The sequence below is a fragment of the Cebidichthys violaceus genome, unplaced genomic scaffold (genome assembly GCF_023349555.1).
Source record: "Cebidichthys violaceus isolate CVI_PGR_0920_01 unplaced genomic scaffold, fCebVio1.0.p SCAF_11, whole genome shotgun sequence".
NCBI lineage: Eukaryota > Metazoa > Chordata > Actinopteri > Perciformes > Stichaeidae > Cebidichthys > Cebidichthys violaceus.
In genome coordinates this window covers 4,137,426-4,155,408 of record NW_027176274.1, presented here as the reverse complement: position 1 = coordinate 4,155,408, position 17,983 = coordinate 4,137,426, and the positions used below count along the sequence as shown (strand labels likewise).

General features: G+C 38.8%; 2 protein-coding genes across 5 annotated transcripts in view; both read right to left on the bottom strand.

Annotated features, from left to right (window-relative positions):
- Nucleotides 1-617: 617 nt before the first annotated feature.
- Nucleotides 618-11,979, bottom strand: hnmt (histamine N-methyltransferase). Of its 4 annotated transcripts, none has more exons than XM_068737952.1 (7): nt 11,938-11,979; nt 11,015-11,161; nt 9,257-9,309; nt 7,715-7,822; nt 4,821-4,951; nt 4,546-4,639; nt 618-1,840 (listed from the first exon to the last, which is right to left on the bottom strand). In XM_068737952.1, the coding sequence occupies exons 2-7, from the start codon at nt 11,149-11,151 to the stop codon at nt 1,479-1,481; spliced, it is 885 nt and encodes a 294-aa protein (XP_068594053.1). In that variant the 5' UTR covers nt 11,152-11,161; nt 11,938-11,979; the 3' UTR covers nt 618-1,478. The 4 variants fall into 4 exon arrangements, with proteins under 4 accessions (XP_068594053.1, XP_068594046.1, XP_068594072.1 ...); XM_068737945.1 differs by having other exon boundaries at nt 11,934-11,966; XM_068737971.1 differs by lacking the exon at nt 11,938-11,979 and adding an exon at nt 11,555-11,654.
- A 4,725-nt stretch (nt 11,980-16,704) lies between these two features.
- Nucleotides 16,705-17,983, bottom strand: part of thsd7ba (thrombospondin, type I, domain containing 7Ba) — a 144,354-nt gene continuing 143,075 nt past the window's right edge. The window contains exon 29 of the mRNA XM_068737933.1: nt 16,705-17,854. Within this exon, the coding sequence (XP_068594034.1) occupies nt 17,773-17,854 (82 nt within the window). The 3' untranslated portion in view covers nt 16,705-17,772. The remainder of the gene's footprint in view (nt 17,855-17,983) is intronic.

Genomic DNA, 17,983 nt, shown 5'->3' with positions numbered 1-17,983 from the left:
TTAGCTGCAGCCAGAGTTCTTACCATTTTACTGCAGATACCTCTGTCTGGGTGCTCGTGTTTGATCTCTGTGTTATGTAGTCATCTCAGTTCAAAGACTGGAAAATATGTTTTCAGTTTAAAATTGTACCTACATTTGTGTTTCCATGTAGCTTTCAACTTATTTTTTCATGTTCAGTTAAATTTTATAGTTTGTATTGCAGCGTTACAAGAAATTTCGGGGATTGCTGCTGAGTGGTGATCAGTGATGTACTTATATATTTTATTTGTCTTTGATCTGCCCATCTTTGTATTTCACAGACAGTTACTGATGTTGCCCTCACGATGGCGCCAATACTTCATACATCAGTGAGATGCCTGAAGACAAACAGTGAGGCCAGCAGCTACCATTGTGCCTGTGTTTATCTAACCAGTATATTGCACATGTCAATATGTAAATCTGAGAGACATGGTTTCTCATGGAATAATTACATAACGTGGTGTAGAGTGATCACACTTAATATGAAAAAAAACTTGGTTAGTTGATATGCTTAATTTTGCATCTATAAGCCATACTAGAGACTGAAAAAAAGGCTAAAAAGTCATTGACATGGAAAAAAATAATGAAGCAAAAATCAATTAAGTGAAACTGCTTTATCTTCCAGTCAATTTGTCCAGTACAGTTTGCCGCCATCTTTATGCCTCTTATGTTAAAAAACATTTGTCATTTATGTCCATTTTATTTGTGTGTATTTTGACTATTAAAACTTTTAACAACAATACATATGGAAATGGGACTAGATTAAATAATTATAAATGAAAATGTTTGTCATGTTAATTCTACAACAGCTACAATGCAAGATAGAAAGGCCAGCATAAACAGGTCCTAGAATTCTATTTGTCTAATCACGTTCTCTCATTGATGTAAATGTAAATGAAACCATTTCAATACACAACATTCAAAGGCAAAGACACAGAATCCAGGAACTCCCACAGGAGTGTCCATTTTATCAAACTTAACTGCTCAATCTCCATGGAAAATTAAACCTTCAATTTTACATTTATCTTCACACTTCCAAAGTAATTGTATCCAATGGGAGCAATAGTATGATAGGGTTGGTAGCACAGCCTGCCAGCTGTAGCCCATTAAAAATGCTATCATGATGGAATATAAGGCTGATGTCTGAAGCTGATCAAAACTCTGAACTTCCCATTTTGTGGCTCATGACACTAAAACAAAATGTGTTTAAAAAAAAAGCTAAATCAATCCATTTTCATTTTGCACAAGCACAGATGAAATCAAGAAATAATACTGTTATCAACCTACGAAAGTTGCTGTTCTAGGAAAACAGAACTGATCATGTAAAACAAGGCATTTCCCAGAGGCTAAAAACTTACTTACATACAGTAAATTATACACAATTTGAAACAATCACCCTTAAGACTACAAGTATGTTGTTCAGCTGCAAATTTCACATTTACTATATGAACTGCTTGTTTTTAAGTAAGCTGATCTATGACTATCACTCCAAGGTTGTTGTTAAAGATAACTTTACCGTTGGACTCCACACTACAGTCTGGGTGCCTGAGTAACTCTAAAACACCAGCTTTCAGTTCAGATGAGGCTGTCTTACTGAAGTCCAGCACCTCAGTGAGAAAATCAAGCAGAAGCTCTCCCTTCTCATCCCCCTTGGTGAAACACTCGGTGATATCCATTTGAGATGGCAGTTCGTAGCTCTGGTAGCTCACCCGCTTTGCGTCCAGGAGGCTTTTGATGTCTCCAGTGGTCACACACTGACTTATCTCTGTGTTACAGAGTTGATTCCTGTAGGTCCGCCACAGCTTTTCCCAACCACTCTCACCTGGAAAAGATGACATGAAAACAAGACTAAAAGTCTACAGCCAAGCTAGCTTAGCTGCTCCATGAGCCTGTACTTTGGCACAGCTGTACTTTGAGGTAAATGCTGATGTCAGCATGCAAAGATACAGACAATGCTAACAAACAGGTATAAGAAGAAAAACACTTCAGCAGCACACATTTGCCCACATGTTCAAAATGTCCCTGTGGTCTAGTTAATGATGGACAATCTCACTCTCTCCTAGAGGTTGACATTATCAACTCACTGCTCTGCAGAGAGGCATATTGGCTTCATACTTTGAACACAATTGAGCCGTTTGGCCTGAATAAAGTACTATATTTGTCATGTTTCGTCAATTAATTACACACTGTGCAGTGCTGGTTGAAAACATGCCTGTTCAGAACAGGCTGAATACAACGCCTGTGGTGTTACTGAATGCAGCTTTCTTGAGAACCGCTTATAAAAGCAACTTCACACTCAACGCTGCGCTTCCTTGGGTCCAATTCTAACTCATTGTTCCTTGAACTAACTTACAAAAGTTCCCCAAAGCAGTTAAAAAACAAGCTGTATACTACTTACTTACTGTGCAGTGCGGTATTATTAGTTTCACTATTGATAGTTTTACTTCTGAAAAAAAAGGTTTGAGGAGCCTTTTTCTACCACTTGCAATACAAACAAACATTCTCAGTTAGAGAAAGGGTGAATAGTAAATCAAGTTGACGTTTGCCTGGGGCTCTCCAACTACAAAATCCACCCCTTAAAAATCAAACCCAAGTGGCATTTAATCAGTCAGAAACATATGTAAAATACATTTAGCAGACGTCATTTCCAAATAGGTATACTAGTCACTTGCTTACAACCATTGCGGTTAAAAGTAGAGCATGGATTTATTGGAGCTAGAGCTAGCAAAATACATCTACTCAATAAATCCAAAGTTATAAGTTAGTAGTGCTGGGCGGTATACCGGTTCAACCGTTATACCGGTTTTAATTTCCCATATGATATGAATTTTTCACACATCGTCATAGCCGAAACAACTGCTGTCACTCTTCAACAGGTAGCTAAATATTTTGTTCGCCGCTATGAGTGCTGTGGTCGGAGCTAGTTGTCTTAAGTGTATTGAGAGGGAACCCTAATCATGGTTATAACTTTATAACACAACAATTAACAACTGTGGCTAAGTGGTGACCGTGGCTAAGTGGAGAGCAGGGCCGCCTTTCAATCAGAGGGTCAGTGGTTCGATCCCCGGCTCCTGCTCTGCTAGTCTCATGTCAATGTGTCCTTGAGCAAGATGCTTAACCCGCTTAATCGTGTAGCTGCGTCTACGGTGTGTAGATAGATAATGAATTGTAAGTCGCTTTGGATAAAAGCATCTGCTAAATGACTGTAATGTAATGTAACCCACAACTAACTCTCTTTAACAGGGCAAAACACCACGACACAACAGTTGTTACAGAAAAGAGCGATGCAGGATTGACAAAGAGAGACTGGAGATGCACCAATAGAGTTTGGAAGTGTTTTGGTTTTAAAAAATCTGACGTTTTGCGAGTTTGGAGCCACTGCGTATTATACATATTACAAACAAAAACACTGTTTTTTTTGGTATTTTGGTCAGACAAACCAAATGTGTGTGGTATTTGTTATAAATGTGCGTTGGTACATAGAGGGTGATAAGAAGCTGTACTTGGAGGGACTTAGGACCCAGGGGAATGTAGGTGAAGGAAGCAGGAAGAGACGGAAGACATGCCACACAAACAGCTGTTCACCGCTAGCTGCCGGCCGATTGACCGGCCGGTTCTTGTGTTAAAAATGTCCGCTTTAATAATTAAACGCGCGATAAAATAATTTTCTGCGTTAATTAGTTAATGCGTGAACGCAATAAAAAAAATACCGCGATATACCGTGAAACCGCCAGAATCTTACAAAATACCGTGATACACATTTTTGGTCATACCGTCCAGCACTATAAGTTAGTTTGGCAAAAACGTAGACAATTTGAGTTGCAATGGCAAAATGGCGCTGTTCATGTGTAAGCTATCCGCTCGTGCTCATTGGCTCCAGGGAAGTGAAGAAAAGTTCAGTTGCAATATTCTCTTGCATTCATGTAGCGTTAGCAGGCTATATCCAGGATCCAGCAGAAAAATTTATTGCAATGCTTGTTAATTCAAAGTCTCCAAATTACATCAAATTCGACAAAGTATTTCATGGGGTCTTAGTTTAACGTTTTAGCATGCTAGCATTTGCTAATTTGCACTAAACACATAAGTACGGCTGAGACTGATGGGAATGTCATTAGTCTTGCAGGTATTTACTCGTAAACTAAAGTAAAGACATGTGGACCTAGTTGTGGCTCTAGAGGAAGTGCCAATGGATCATCAAAGTCATTAAAATACATAATATAACGACTATCGGTGCAATCAAATCCATCTTCTGAATGTTGAGATATTATACTGGTTTAGTAAAAACTTTGCCCTGTTGGGAGGCGCCAGAGGAAAAGCCATAGGATCACAAAAGTCAGTAGGATTCATCTTCTGTGAACCATGTATCATGTATGTAGTATTTGTTTTAGATAGAATACATTGTTGGTTAGAATACATCAACAGGTTTTCATCCCTATATGTACTAGATGTATCAGCAGTAGACATACTGGCTCAATACAGATCAAAAGATCAAATGTCTTGAGTTTGAGATAAAATCCACACACTTACCAGACACTAGAATGAGAAGAAGCTTCCCATTCTTGTCCAGGAGACTCCTGAAGAAGCTCATGGTAGCCCCAGGATCCTTCACATAGTACAGCATCTGTTGATTTCACAACAGATAATGAGCTGGTAACTGGATTCATAGAGCACCCAATTAAAATGCTACGCTAGACGAATGTTCTAATGGGATTAATTGTTGTGGAGCGCCGCCAAATGAATATGACCTAGATGTGTCAAAAATACAGTTTGTGGGCTAGAAGCACTACGTTGGCAACACAAACCTGTATCATGTGAATGAAGTCAGCCTTCTTAGTCATCTTTTTCCCTTTCCAGTGCTCCTCAAACTCAATGGCAGTCATCTGGTTCCAGGTAAATTTGATGTAATCTAAACCTGGTTTCTGTGACACCAAAACTGCATCAACAGACACAAAACATTACATTATGGAATGTAGTGGAAACATCATTACACAATAATGTGACAACATCAAAAATCAATCTGCATTGTTACATGTTGCCTTGTGTAAATGATACATTTCTATTTCATATAACAGGAAAATATAACATAACTAATTTAAATTATTACTTAAAATCCCTTGTATTACACAGTAATGTTAACATCGAAACATATTTTAGTTCCTACACTATTTTTTTTAGGCCATAACATTTGCTTGTCACATAGTTGGAAATAATGAATCTGTAAATAATTTGTATTTATATATATTTTATTCTCAGTTGTAGGAGTGATCCTTAGAATGAAGAGTAGACTTTCTACATATTAGACATCTGCCAACATCTTCTCTCCAGCATCAACCACAATGCAAGCAGTCACTTTCCCTTGACATCTGTCATTGGAAAGAAAACCTTCTCCCATCTCCCACACAAGACTGGAGGTTCAGTGCAGATTATCAGCCAAAGAGTCTCCACTGGCGGTGCAGTTTATGGCTTCCAACACTCAAGCCATGGACCGGAAACCAGCTAATGGTCAACCAAGAAGGATGCCTGACGTTCCTAAAGCCATTCTTTTATTGCTTAAATTTAAAGTTACTGTTGTATGTGTTTAGCTACATTAATGTGATTATAGCTGTGTTTACCGTTTAAGTTACATTTAGAAATTGCGTGTCCTTACTAATCAACTAACTTCTGCACATTAAGTAAATCAAATACATTTGTTTCCAAGTAAAATAATTAATCCTAATTACTTAATGGAATGTTTTTTGTACTGCCAGTAATAGATTTGTCTATTTAATGATTTGTTAAGTTGTCTAATTATTCTTATTAGTTGATTTTAATGAATTCAAACACCTTTCAACATCCATGCCATGCCTGGTATCATTTTGCCTCTCTGATTAAAATCTGACCTTTGTTATGTTCCAAAGTTACTTAAGCCAATGGGTATAACATTCTCTCAAGACTCTAAAGTAATTGTTCCAGTCTAATCCTAGAACTGCCTGGCCAGATAATGGGTACAATCATTAGAGTAACCATAGGCCACCTCCAGTTATAATAGAACCTCCTCTTATAATAGAACCTCCTGAATGTGTCAACCAGATACTTGGCATACCATCACAGTATTTGGTCAATTCTGTTCAATATTCATCATAATATTGAATAATTTCCTCTAATATTATTAGTTTTATTGTCTTTTGTTGTTGGTTATTGTGCCGTTTGTTTTACTTGCAGTGAGTAGTTAGTACATGAGCCTGAACAACATGAATACATTTAGCCCTGTGTCCTTGGTTGTATTTCAGTCACTAAACATTAACATCTATGCTATCCTGCTCTTCATTGAAACTAATATTGATATTATTCTAATAATTTCTTGTTATTATTATTTTCCCCATTAAATCATAATAACACATCATAAATCTACTTCTCATACCGAGGAGCCTTTTCCCCACTTTGGCACCTTGGCAGCAGACTCTCATTAGAATAATTATATCCACAGATCAATTAACTTCATAAAAACTGTCTCATCATTTTCATATTTCCCAACAGCTATAATTGAGCTAGAACAAACGCAACTGTGATGTCTCACAAACTTACTTTCAGCCCGGGAATAACACTGCATTACAATACATTTACAAGTTTCCCAGAGTTCTTTTTTGAAATAATGAGAGGCGAGGTATGAGGTGGATCCTAGTGTTAATTTGTCTATGCTAAACACATTCCAGGAGTTAATTTGTGTGGCGAACTTCTTTTTTTCCAACCTGCCTTCATGTACTCATTACCTTACTGTGTACTGAACTGCTAAAGGGTTAGACCATCCCTTGGTTTGTGGTGATATAGTTAATCAGAAACAATACCTTACAGGATTTTTCAGGCCAATGACAATTTATGACATTTCTGGTAAACCATAACTGGCAATTATTTGTTTTACACACACACACACACACACACACACACAGAAAAACTAAAATAACATAATCAAACATTTTTGATAAGGATCCCTTTATTGTGTTTCAAAACGTACTGTACTAAAGATTTAAAAGAAAAAAAGAGAGTTCTTGTCACTGTCTTCTTTGGACTGCAATATTTTCATGTATGAATAAATTACAGTGTCCAGATGTGGGAAGCCTTTAGAGGCATATCCACACAGACACAAGGCTAACATTTGATCTTATATTATTCATTTAGATTGCCTTGAGGATCTGTTCTCACTGTTTTGAAAATGTTCTGTTTGATTTACATATTTCACCAGGATTGCCTTCTGAGACTTGTTCAATACAATTCTGGCAAGAAAGGAAGCTAAATTGGTACAAATTAGATATATAATGATGTAATCTAATGATACTTCATAATAATGACAGAAGAAGATTAAGTCTACCTCATCCAGGTGTATATATACTGTATATTGGAGCTGAAGGGGATTCAGTGTGTGATTCAGGTGGATACTTTCTGACATGAGGGCTTTGACGGAACTGGTGGTTAAAGGACCATCCCCTACTACTGTAATACATGAATAACTGTATTACAAATATATTAGCGTGAAAGCCAAGGGCAGCTTTAAATCATATTCTCTGCATTGAACAATGCAATAAAAAGTAAGTATATCCTTTCTTTGACGTTAAATTAAATTTTGGGCGCATGTGAATATACAGATACAGTATGTGTGTGTGTGTGTGTGTGTGTGTGTGTGTGTGTATGTGAGCTATGTGTGTGCCCATAAAAACTGTACCTCTGTAGTTATTTAGCTGAGTGCTGCTGGGCTCCACCACCTCGTTATCCACTGTCACCCCTGGGTGCTTCAGACGGAGCTCGGAGAGCATCTCGAGGTCAATCTCACCTACAGGCACCAACACAGTTTCTATTTTGAAAACCACCTATTTCTTGCAAATATAATTTTTACCTACTCTCTCCAAAGTACCCAAACTGTTGAACAATAACAACTAGAAAGGTGCACTCAGTAGAGCGCACTTTTCTAGTTTTTACTGATGTAATGTTTGATTGCATGAATGAATACAAACCATAATTGCCCACAAGCGTAGCAGACTCCCACAACAGATATGCTATCATTTTAATCTATGTGGCTGTCTGCAGCTAAACTACAGTTCGCTGCGTAATAACTTTTAGCTTCATGTTGACTGTTCAATGCTTCCTCTGCAGAAACGGTCAGTCCTGCTGTGTGTTTAGTTCGCTGATAACTCTGTGAGCCCAAAAAAAACATAGGACTCCCACCAACTGCTAACAGCTGACTAGCTTTCCTCTACTAACAAACTCTGTTGTAATCATTTGCTAAGCATAGTTTACATTAGCAATAGTAAGAGTAGTAGTTAGCAGTCAATGACAGACTACATTTGTCAATAATAGTATGTTGTCAATAAAATACACACCCATTCATACACTCGTGCACACACACACACACACACAACCAAATAAATAATCTCCTGGTGGAGATATTTAATCAACCTGCATATCATCTCAATCCAAACGGTGCTGCAGATTTAAGCAGCAAATAGCTAACAGCATTTGTCAGTGTTGCAGGAAATTAGACATCTTATGTTGCAATAATCTAAGAAAAAACTTCGACTCAAAGCTCAAAACCAGAGAGTGATCGCTATGATATTTCTTTCTATATAATTTAGCCATAGGCAGGTCATTTTGTTGTAGCTCTTATTGAAGCTGACAGGTTGTCATGTACAGGAGTAAATCCAAGCAAAGAAGCTGGTCTGGACAGGCGCTGATTCTTTCTGATTAGATTGAATAATACCTTGCGGGGGAGTAGTCATCTTAATGGATTTTACAGTCCATTAGAGAATCAGTACCCTCGCTTCATTGTGATACTTACATGACAGCTCAGGTAAATTAAAAAAATGGGCATTGACATAAGTGAAGGGTAATAGCACTCATGGGCACATACTGTAGTGGGTTGGCTCAGGAACAAATGATGTTTGTATCATGAGCGCTGGAAACAAAGTGCAGTAAAAACCACAGACTAGAGAGGTCACTTTGTGTGCGACTGAGGTTAAAGATTAATCTGACAACTGGACAGATGCATGCAAACTCTTGGCAGCAGTAATAAGGGTAAAGGTTTGTACGGCTACAACTATAAATGACAGCAGACCAATAGGAAGAGCTACAGCAGGCTGATTCATCAACGCCTCCTCACTTTCGCTGTCTGCCGCAGAAGTCGCTCGGCTATTTACTGTGTCACAGTCACATACTGTAGAACACAAGATAAGTTCAACTGTGAAAGGTGCCCTATACCAGGTGTACTTACCAGCTCCGCTTCCAACTCCTATGACATTTAGGTGAGACTTTCCGTTTCCAATGCTGAAGGGAGAGCAAAAAAGCACTTTGAGTCTTCAGAACAGTCAAGTCTGGAAATTCACATCCTCCAACCTGCCGAATGTGGGTCACATTTTGGGGCTTGTAACTGCCAATTTTGCCTGACACGTGTGAGATGTTCTGATACTGCGTCTGAAGCATCTCTGATTCAGAGGCTTTGATTGTTGCTATCATGGCGTGTTCTGTCACTCACCGTCGGAATTTTAATAAGACTATCACGCTTTTTAAATTTACTTGTGGGGTATATCTCTCCAGATGCCTCCCTGTTGTGCTTCTAAGACAGTCACAGGGCTCAGCTCTCTGCAGCATGGCATTGGCCTCTCACGGCTAAAGCTTATATCAACATAGAAAAATGTGCAAGAAAAGAAAATATTCCACAAACATTTAATCAATGACATTTACATACACACACACACCTTGTTTAGCTGGTTAATCTTTGTATGTTAGTAGTCAATTATTTGCTTTGGTGGGCATAACAGTAACAAACAGCATAATAAAACATGTATAATACAACATAATATTCACATATTCTGTTTGATTTTTTGACTGATTTCAGCTGTCATGATTAAAACACGCTGCATGTTGGTCGATCTGTGCTTCACATCTTCACACTATATTTTATCACTTTGCTTTTATCACATTTTTGACAGATTAATTGGTTGAGGTGTATACACTCCGTTTTTTTCTGATTAAATCTGAAGAAAGAAATGTAATGTTTTTGACAGATACATGCTTACCAGCGAGTGTCTAATGAGCACAAAGTTACTTTCAGCCCAGGGACAACATCTCATAACAAAGCACATACAAGCTTCCCAGAGCTCTGTTTGGAAATAATGAGAGGTGGAGTATGAGGAGGTTCCTCCTGAGTGTTAATCAGTCTTTCTATCTGTCCTGTTAATCACATCCCAGGGGTTAAATGGTAGTGAATTATTTTGTTTCCCAATCAGCCCTCTTCTACACTGCTCATCAACTCTTACTGTATTCTGTACTGCAATCTTTTCTATGTTTCCTAAGGGTTAAGACAATACCTAGGTTTATGGTGATCTAGTCAATCAGCAAGATTCAAATCACAACACAAGTTATAGTTCAGGCCAATACCAGTGTTTGACAGTTCTGGTAATCTAGTAATGATATACTGACACGTCTACACACACACACACACACACACACACACACACACACACACACACACACACACCTCCACAAAAATAACACCATCAAACATTTTTGACAAGGGTGCCTTTAATGCTTTTAAAATGTACTAAGCTGAACATAACTTGTCAGTGCTTTCTTGTGGTCAAACGATGCATTGTTTCTAAATGATCTCAAATATATTTTTGGGTAGTTTTGCACTGCAATGTCTTGACAATTATCGGCCACCATGCATGCCAATATACCAATATATATTGTAGGATATGTCAGACGTTATATCTGTCTAGCTCTAAAGTAAACTAAACTCAAAAGTATTGGAGAACCCCAATATAACTCTACTGTACAGTAAACTATCCCCTATTCTATTCTAAGATATTATATTTAATTGCACTTTGATTTATTCTTTTATATAGTCAATGGTGTGGTCATGTAGCTTCACTCATAGAACGTGTGAGTGAGTGAGTGAGTGAGTGTGTGTGTGTGTGTGTGTGTGTGTGTGTGTGTGTGTGTGTGTGTGTGTGTGTGTGTTGCAGATTACCTGGCCAGTATATCTGGCAGTATATTGTGGATGAAGTCCCGCATACACTGATGCTCAGAGGAGCGCTCCAGAAAAAGCTGGAAGCATTTCTGGTATCTGCTATCATCATTAACCAGACTCGTCAGTGAAGATGCCATGGCAAATAATCTGGCAAAAAAAATAAAAAATCTGAAAATATTTCCATCAACAAAGAGGGTCAGAACTGTAATCTCTAAAATGTGTTTATTTTGTTCCCGCTTAAACACTCTGCTGCTGTACAGCTTGTGGTACTGTGACGTCTGAATAATGAGTGAAGAGTTTTGCTGTCAGATTTGTCATCAACATCCACTGCACAATAACTATAGCCTGCTGATATTTGATTACATTTAAGCAATAATAGATTGTAATTTCATTGTATTTTGTTTTCCTATCGTGACTAGGCCTTCTTTATTACTTCACCTAATTTACAAAAAAAACAAACATATATGTAATAGTTCATTCATAACAGAATGCAGCCATTGGAGATTGATTTCCCTCCTTTGTTTCAATCACCACACATACAGCAGGCTTCTTCTCTCACTGCGTTGAACCTGTTGGTGAACCCCCAATGTGAAACGATCTTCACTCCGTCGGATCGCTGTTATTATCGGCTTCACGACAGGATCGCTGCAGCTGAGTCGCGTCTGCAGCTGCTGCACGTGATATCGCGGCTATTACGCTGTAAACAAACAGCAGCGGAAACGAACAGCAGCCCCACGCAGATCGAGACAGAAGCCCCGTTCGCGTAACGTCACGTTGATGTGTGTGGCCGATCGGAATAAGTGATGTCACAGCAGATGTTTTTTAAAAAAAAATATGTTTTCTTTTGTCATATTCATTGTGCATACATGTGGTGTTGAAGCTACACAGACTGAGACAAAATGCGACATTGTTCACTTACGTACATGTGGTGCAGGAGGGAGTCCGGAGTGGTCTGCAGGCTGGAATAAAACCCTCCCACTAGAAATAGCGTACCGCTTCCTTTAAGGAGGGCCCCAAGATACGTCAAAGAAAAGCTCCCTCAACCCAGTGAGGAAACACTAAAAGAACTACAAGCGAAATTGAAGTCCATTGTGAAAAAAAACAAACTAAGAGTTTACGGGTTTGACAAAAACGTCTGCTGCGTTTGCACATTGCAAAAGTAGATTAAACAAAGATTATATAGCAAATAAACCATTATTGAGGGAGATTAAGTCACTGTTCTAATATGTGAGTAGATAACTGAACAATCAACTAGGCAGTATGCCTGCAATTTTGGGAGATGGGAGAGCTTTAATGGGGCAATCTGCTCCAGCGGTAGGCTAATTAACATTTAGTATGAAATAATAATATCAATATATATTTGAATGCATATTGTTTCCATTGGTGTCCATTCATTTCACTATGGTGTAGGGCTGTAGGCTATACGGTATGCAAATAAGCTGCTCAACTGAAGCGGTCCACCATGATTGCCAGTTTTAGTTTTGTCAAAATACATTTGTGTTGCATATCAACAGAGTACAACCCTGCACTTCTGCATCACCTAACAAAGACACTTTGACTATGTGACTTTGTGATTTAATTCAAGTCTCAGCAAGCTGCCTTTCTCACTGCATGGACTGATGCCTGGACAGGTCATAGAAACTTTAGCATGCTTTGATCAGCAGAAATGTGAGGTATGGCATTATAATTATGCTCTAAAAGATTACAATAAGAAGACAGATGGGATATGTTGTATACATCCCCAGCACTGAATGATCAGTTTGGGATTAAAACAAGACTCATGCTTCAGGGAGAGTTTATGAGGGAAATGTCTCTTGATGTCCATCTCCTCTAGATTTAGTTGGTATAATGTCAGACAGGAAACAAGCCAGTAACCCAAATCAGATTGTAACTAGGCCACAGACCCCATCTGATAAGATTTTAATCCAGGGAGTGAATGCTGGGAGGAGATTTTAGTCAGATAATATTTAGTAGCTAGAAGTTCGTAATATAATTATTTAGACTATCACATTTCCATTTTTAGACATGGGCTCCTGTGGTGAATACTTCTCAAGGACATCAGTGAATCCTCAGTACATTCATTGTCTCAATCAATGACCCCGACGACTATCAGACAAACCTGGTTTTAGGACATTTTCTGTGTTATTTCAGTTATGTAAATGTAAAAAATGTTTCCTTTCTGCAATTCACGCATTAATGAATCACCAAAATATCATCATTAACATATATTAAGTGAATAATAATAAGTGAATTTGACTTTTGGTTTACTTTAATGTCATTGTCTCTAAAAACTGACAGAGGTTAACAGGAATCAATACATCATAATTTCTCCATCTTGAAGAAAAATGTTTTTACTGAAAAATCCTATTCTCTGGTCTTTTTGAGAATGTTTAATATTTGGCTTACATGGAACACCATAGCCAGAACATGAACTAACTAGGACACTTATTATTATTCATTTGTCCTCCCTTCACTGGCTCAGAGTTCAAGCCAGGCTGAACTTCAGAGTCCCTTTATATGAGCATGCTCCATCTTATCTATCCAACCTCGCTGCACTCCATGTGCCACCTCTGTGCTCTCAGATCACAAGGTGCTAGTCTTCAAATAATCAGGACAGCTAAAACCGAGAAGACAAGGCAGTGGACGGAAAATCATTTTTCTACCAAGCTTCACATCTTTGGATTGAACTCCCTTTTTTAACTGATGAAGCAGAAATTCAGACCAACTCTGAGTCTGATTCACCCGAAAGATAGCAAAGTAAAACAACTGTCTGTCTGTCTCTCTCTCTCTCCCATACGCACACACACACACACACACACACACACACACACACACACACACACACACACACATTATATAATGTTGTACACAAATGTCATATTTACTGAGTCTACAGTTGCCCTCTGTTGGGGATAGTGGTACGTTGTGCTAAATGATAGTGTCAGCATGCTCACAATGACAATGCTGATGATTAGCAGGTATAATGGTTGCCATGTAAAGGTTCAGCAAAGTTATTACAATTCATCCCGAAGGGAACATGAATGTTTGAAATAAATTGTATGGTGGTCAACCTCGCCCAAGTAGGGTTCATCCTCAGGGGTTCAATGATGTAACGATGTCTGTGCAAAATGTCATGGCAATCCATCAAGTGTGTGTTGAGATATTTCATTTTTCATCAAAGTGGTGGGCCAACCTACAGACCAGCATTGCCGTCCCTATAGCCAGCTAGCGTGGCTAAAAACCTGCCAAAATAATCCTTAACAAGCCCAGTGCTTTTTGCTTTATAGCAGTTTAATAAGAGAGGAAAAACCTCAACCAGGCAGAACTGGACTTAAAAATACTACCCATTCCCAAACCCTAAACCTCTCGCTGAAACCTCAACATCTTTTTCATCTGTGGTAATTTACTAAATTCAAAGGCAAAAGCACTTGTTTCATATCGCAGACAGTTCTTCTATTGATTCACATTGACTGCTGCAGGCATTTACAACACTTCGGCCATTACACCTTGATGTTAGCATCATATAGATATGGAGGGTCATGTCGGTCCAGAGGTCTGTGACGCACAAGCAACGTGCAACTGTGATTCCTGGTCCAATTCCAGCTGGTGACTTCTGTCACGAGGCTTCCTATTCTGTCTTCCATCAATATAAATATAGTCTAAAAATCATTCAGGATTTTCTTTTGGCAAATGCAGTAAAAGATTTTGTTTGGAAAGACAAAACCTCACCAGCAAAGTGATGAAAACTGGAAGAAGTTCATCACTGCCGGGGTGCCGAACTCAGCAATAAATGATGATAAACATTCATCATTTCAAAAGGTTATGTATTTCTGCTAAATATTCATTAAGCCCTCTGATAGGCATACTGAGGTTCATTATATTTTCCCGCTTGCGAAAAATAGAAGAATCCTGATTAAAACTAGACACCCTCATTGTTTAATTGTCTTCACTGAAACTTGCAAATGTGTCTTGAGAGCTACTAAAATGACATGAATTGGACATGACAAGATCAGCACACGTCTTTTCCACCCAAAGCATGCCAAGCATTTGAATTCAACCTTTTGTTAAACAAAAGTGACAGTCTTAAATAAATGAATTCGATGAGACGAAAGTTTTAAACACTTTCCCTCACGACCCGCGAGCATCCTGGGACTATCAGAGTGGGAATCTGACTGGAGGGCAAGACGAATCTTATCAGCTGCTTATATATTCTGGACTTTGCCTCGGAGCCTGTATCAGCAATTACACTTTGAGAGTCAAGGAGCCGTTGAAGATCAGAGCAGGACTAGAGCATCTCTCACGAAGATTTCACTCAGTTTGAACCCCGAAATGTGCGACAAAGAGGAAAGAGTGCAGCGTTTTATTTTCACATGGTTCCACAATTTATTTGCATTTTTGTCCAGCTCTCCATGTACACACAATAGTAACACAAATAGCATGTACTGTAAACAATGAGTGAACATACTTTTAGATTTTTTTTTTGGGATATAACCCAATAGAATCAGGTCAGAAGGTGTCTGTTCTTTGTTTTATAATGGAAATGTGGCCAGATAACTTGTTTATTCATTGATCCTGTTATCTAGAAATTATCTCACAATTGGATTTCACATTGACTTAACATTTACCGTACTGTATGTCCCTTTGTTGGCCAAATATTAGAAAAAGAAAATACTCCAAAATGTTTGGCAACCTGTAAAACAGAATCTTCTCAAGGCCACTCGGAGCACTTTCTGCCAAAATGGATCAAGCATGCTTACATACAATCAGCTGTGTAAATACAATTGTTACAACATGTAGCAACTATATTTGCTCAACCATTTAGATTATAGAGTCACTGGCAAAATACATTCAAAAGGAGGTCAGATAACACAAGACCAAATGTTCAGTTTGTTGAGGCAGAAAGAGAAACAGCGTAAACTCTGTTCAATACCTAAACCACCACGTATCAGAAATGTCATTCTCAACTGGGTCGTATGAATAATGCACTGGAGGATGCATGTTTAAATTATGATAAATGTAGAATTATGGTCAACTAAGATGCTTTACTAAAAAACATGGATGTCTTGTACTGTTTCTTTTGTGCATGAGCTAGAGAAACAGAAATGCAATGTAAGTTACTTCATTATATGTGCTCACAGATATTTGGTACTTGCTGTCTTTCATGTGTTGAGCCCTGTCTTTGCAGTTCAAAAAAAAGAGGGAAAAAAAAGCAGCCATCAAAAACTAGTTTCTCACCTTGCTCTGTCATCTTACTTTGCACTTGGATGAAATAATTGGTGTAAAAAGAAAATGAAGTGTGACATCCTTTTGAAAGAAGTAAAGCCTATTTGCTCTAAAAATACACCGTGTGATCTAGTGGATTATTCGTAATCTCTATTCTTGTATCTGCTTTGGTGATCAGCGCTTTTTTTGTTTTGCATTTGATGATCAAGTGTGTATGATGTATGCTCTTAATCATGCTGGCATTTAACAATTTGCATTAAAGGTCTGCGTATGTTAAACTGACCAACCAGAGGAAGACTTTCAGTAAAAGCCTGCCATTGGCTGCCAGCCGGGATCCTCCTCCCCTTCCGCTATCTATTCGGCAGGGGCGCCGTTGTGCATCTTGTTCTTCATCCAAGACAATTGTGATTGGTTTAAAGAAATACAAACAAGCCAGAGTGCCCCCCCCCCCCCTCCCCCCACCATAGCAGAATGATAATGTGTGGAGCCAGACCTTTTTTTAGCGCTGACACAGCGCTGTGGAGATTGGTTTGGCTACGCAACACTAGTTCATTCTTGACTGCATTGGATGTCAAAGTGGTCTGCCATCATTCAGGACAAAATTCCACAAATTTGAGTGTTTTGTTCTTGTTTTGGCCTCAGCGGTCAAGTTTTTATGAGAATCTGGGAGGAGAAATTACTGCATCATTGTATTGTTACACTCAAGGCCAACCTGCTTTTGTAATCCACATATACACAACATATGGCATCATCAACAAAACACAATCTGACAGCAACAACTTGCATTACAATTAAAACACTAGAAAAGTCATTTGAAAGGAAAAGAACAAAGTGAATCAGCACTAACGTAGTGCATAGAGCATCTCCTTTATTCTCAGAAATTAAAAAAAAAGGCTGTTTGTTTATCCAAAAGGCGTGTGACATTTCCTATTCACAAAGATCCAGCAGTGATGAGACAAAGTCAAATGCCAAATGTTCCATTGTTTCGTCTTTGAACGTCATGGGTGACTGCTGAGTCAAGATGAGTTCCCTCCATCACGACACAAATACCAGACAAATAATCAGGTGGTTCCTCTGATTCTTGACACACACACAAACACCTCAAACACCTGTGGATCCACTTTGTCTTCGCCTTTGAGGAGTCCTCATGACGTGTTGGTTGCAACAAGTGCTTTAAATGTGTGTTCACATTGCAAGCAGTTAAAAAAAGAAACTAGAGGTCCATTTATTACCTACGTCTAGAGGCCTTTTGTCTCATTTGCACCATCTTCGGCTTCGGTTCCTCTACTTCCGGGAGGAAAGTCGGCTGAAGCCAAAAATCGGGGCCACATTGCCCTCAGCAGCACATCGGGTGCAATCGTCGTTATCTGTCCGCTGCATTTTTTTTTGCATTACAGTTGGCACTACAGCAAATAATCACCCAGCTCAAAGCGGCCAACAGTCAGCTGTATGTGACGGACGTGCTCGCTAACAAACAGAACGTAGTCCGGAGTCTGTCTGAGGCCGAACGCGTCACGTGAGGTATAGCCGCCTGGTTACATATCCATGTCACCATCGTAGGCCAGGGTCAAGGGCTTCTGCGGTGGGGGAGACGTCTTAGTAGATTTGGATGGTTTGCTGAAATAAATAGACAAGGAAAAAAAAAAAAAGATGACAGTGTATCTGACTTAGCAGCACAGGGCAGCCCAACCTGATTGCAGTCTTTACAAAGAATTCCATTATCTGATAGCAGCTGCACACAGCAGA

What these genes read in the sequence shown, in the direction of transcription:
- hnmt (XM_068737952.1), bottom strand. Translation starts at nt 11,151, where the DNA reads ATGGCATCTTCACTGACGAGTCTGGTTAATGATGATAGCAGATACCAG. An exon ending in TCAGCTAAATAACTACAGAG is followed by an intron (nt 4,952 to 7,714) that starts GTACAGTTTTTA and finishes CTGTTGATGCAG; the next exon opens with TTTTGGTGTCACAGAAACCA. An exon ending in ACTTCATTCACATGATACAG is followed by an intron (nt 4,640 to 4,820) that starts GTTTGTGTTGCC and finishes TGAAATCAACAG; the next exon opens with ATGCTGTACTATGTGAAGGA.